This window comes from Mandrillus leucophaeus, unplaced genomic scaffold (genome assembly GCF_000951045.1).
Source record: "Mandrillus leucophaeus isolate KB7577 unplaced genomic scaffold, Mleu.le_1.0 Scaffold101, whole genome shotgun sequence".
NCBI lineage: Eukaryota > Metazoa > Chordata > Mammalia > Primates > Cercopithecidae > Mandrillus > Mandrillus leucophaeus.
Window position 1 is genome coordinate 2,014,434 of NW_012098210.1, and position 2,941 is coordinate 2,017,374.

General features: G+C 46.7%; 1 protein-coding gene across 3 annotated transcripts in view; it reads left to right on the forward strand.

Moving 5' to 3' along the window:
- Positions 1 to 2,941, forward strand: part of ITPA (inosine triphosphatase (nucleoside triphosphate pyrophosphatase)) — a 23,920-nt gene that overhangs the window by 3,275 nt on the left and 17,704 nt on the right. For 2 of the 3 annotated variants that reach the window (XM_011974837.1, XM_011974847.1), the window contains exons 2-4: positions 1,751 to 1,808; positions 1,902 to 1,966; positions 2,559 to 2,632. In XM_011974837.1, the coding sequence (XP_011830227.1) occupies positions 1,751 to 1,808; positions 1,902 to 1,966; positions 2,559 to 2,632 (197 nt within the window). The remainder of the gene's footprint in view (positions 1 to 1,750; positions 1,809 to 1,901; positions 1,967 to 2,558; positions 2,633 to 2,941) is intronic. The other variant, XM_011974857.1, reaches the window with a different exon arrangement.

Sequence of the window (2,941 nt, forward strand, 5' to 3'; positions counted from 1 at the left end):
GCATGAACCACTGCGCCTGGTCGAACAGGTAGTCTTAACTAGTGGTATGCCATTGGCAGACTGAGGAAACCTATAGAATCTTTCTCAGAAAAACAGTTTCAAATGTACAAAATAAAATACATGGTATTACAGGCTGGGCACTGTGGTTCATACCTATAATCCCAGCACTTTGGGAGACTGAGGCTCAAGGAGGATCTCTTGAGCCCAGGAGTTCAAGACCAGCCTGGGCAACAAAGTGAGACCCTAGCTCTACAAATAATTAGTCTAAACGTGGTACCTGGCCAACCTGTGGTTCTAGGTACATGGGAGGCTGAGGCAGGAGGATCTCTTGGACCCAGGAGGTTGAGGCTCTAGTGAGCTGTGTTTGTGCCACTGTACTCCAGCCTGGGTGACAGAGAGAGAGAGATCCTCTCTCAAAAAAAATAAATAAATAAATAAAATACATAGGATTACAAAGGAAATCAACTATAGTGAAGTACAATTATCAAAATGTTACAAATATTTGTGATTTAGTTATCTATACTTTCTTAATGCATTAAAGGATTTAATCTACCAATGTATGAGTAATTACCTTTTTTTTTTTTTTTTTTTTTTGAGACGGGGTCTCACTCTGTTGCCTAAGGCTGGAATGCAATGGTGCAATCTTGGCTCACTGTAGCCTCAATCTTCTGTGCTCAAGCAATCCTCCTGCCCCAGCCTCCTGAGTAGCTGGGACTTAAGGCGCATGCCACCATGCCCAGCTAATTTTTGTATTTTTTGTAAAGATGGGGTTTTGCCATGTTGTTCAAGCTAGTCTCAAACTTCTGGGCTCAAGCAATATGCCCACCTTGGCCTCTGAAAGTGCTGAGATTACAAGCGTGAGCCACAGCACCTAGCCCCTTAATTTTAAAATATCCAGATAAATGGTATTTTGAGATATCTGCAGCAGTTGTAATGAGTTATAACAACATCTGTGATTTTAGTAGGTTTAAAAGTCACAGGAACTGCTAGTAATATTTTGGTTTGTTACCTATATTCATAATGGAAAAAGATACTAAATTTCTTTTTTTTTTTTTTTTTTTTTGAGACAGAGTCTCACTCTGTCGCCCAGGCTGGAGTGCAGTGGCGCGATCTCGGCTCACTGCAAGCTCCGCCTCCTGGATTCAAGCCATTCTCCTGTCTCAGCCTCCCAAGTAGCTGGTACTACAGGTGCCCGCGACCATGCCAGGCTAATTTTTTGTATTTTTAGTAGAGACGGGGTTTCACCATGTTAGCCAGGGTGGTCTCGATCTCCTGACCTCGTGATCCACCCGCCTCAGCCTCCCAGAGTGCTGGGATTACAGGCGTGAGCCACTGTGCCCGGCCAAAGATACTAAATTTCAATTAAGGTTACTAAGACTAAAGATATTTTTTTTCCAATCCATGTTCACAGGCCTCCTGAATTCTGGGTATCTTCTGATAGAGAATTTCTGGTTTAGGAGGGTGGCTAGGGTTTCTAGGAGCATTGAGAAAAGAAGAGGGTGTTCTGGATGGGGGCTTAGCACAAGCAGAGACCTGATGTAGGAGAGACAGAGAAGTAAGGAGATGGAAGGGGCTGGCTTGCTGGGGTGGGACCCTGAAAGCCGGGGTGAGGCTCACGGGCCTGAGTTGGTAAGCTTTAGGAGATTGGCAGGAGAGTTATCGATGAGAAAGGTGGATGACAGCTCACGTGCTCACATAGTAATGGGGAATCATTAGATGGTGATAAATCTTTCCTTTTCTTTTGAAACAGGTCATTCAGATTCTAGGAGATAAGTTTCCATGCACTTTGGTGGCACAGAAAATTGACCGTATGTCTCTGTTTTGTTTTATTTTTAAAAGATGGTTGGATTTTATCTGTCTTCCTGTGACCTGACTCTCTGTGTGTCTGTTTCCCTGATAAGTGCCGGAGTACCAGGGGGAGCCGGATGAGATTTCCATACAGAAATGTCAGGAGGCAGCTCGCCAGGTGCTTGCCCTGCCCTTGTCCCACACTTGCTCCTCTTGTCCAGGTAGCTTCCAGGGCCTGTGCCTGCTGGAAACAATAGAGTAAACAAGTTTGTTGAGCTTTCTAGGACCGGCCCAGAGCCCTCTAGGGTTCAGTTAATATTGACTTTGGAACACTGCCTTCCTTTGCCAGCCTTGAATACATGGTATCTCCCCCAGACCATGACTATACACTCCTACATACACACAGACTCTCCTTCCCCCAAATGCTCAGACACATGCATTCCAGCCCTACATCCTCCCCACACACATCCACCGCTGCATTCACACTTGTTTGTGGAACTCAGAAAGCATGCTGTGGAGAGTCAGGCTGAGTGCGAATCCCAGCTCTCCCATTGCTGTGCCTGGAGCAAGCTTTACAATCAGCCAAAGCTTTGGTGTCTTCATAAGATAAGAGATTGGCCAAAGGTAAGAGATTGGCCGAGGGCAGCTCCCAGGGCGCTGTCTGCCACAGATCTCAGCTAGCTGAGGGCTGGCCCCAGCCTGGGTGACCTCGGTGTTCCAGGAGGGGATGGTGATCGTGTGTCTCAGGGCTGCATGTCTTTGTGCTGCAGGTACAGGGGCCCGTGCTGGTTGAGGACACCTGTCTGTGCTACAACGCCCTTGGAGGGCTCCCCGGCCCCTACATGTGAGTGCCCACCTCCACCCCCTTACAGGGCCCCAGGCCCAAAACCACCAGAACTGCAAAATGATGAGGCACCTGATACTGCAGGTCATTCCCTGTCTTCACATCAACAGCCTTTCACGTTGTCCCAAGGAACGATGGGATAGGAGAAGCATGTCTTTCTTTTGTAAAGTGTGAGAATGCGACCTGTAAGTGGAGACGGTAAAGGGGACCCCACGCATTTGAGAAGTACGTTCATAGGTAGATTAATTTCAGGAAAGAGAAAACAAGGAAGTTGGAATCTAAAACTTGATTTCTTTCTTCCTTTTTTTT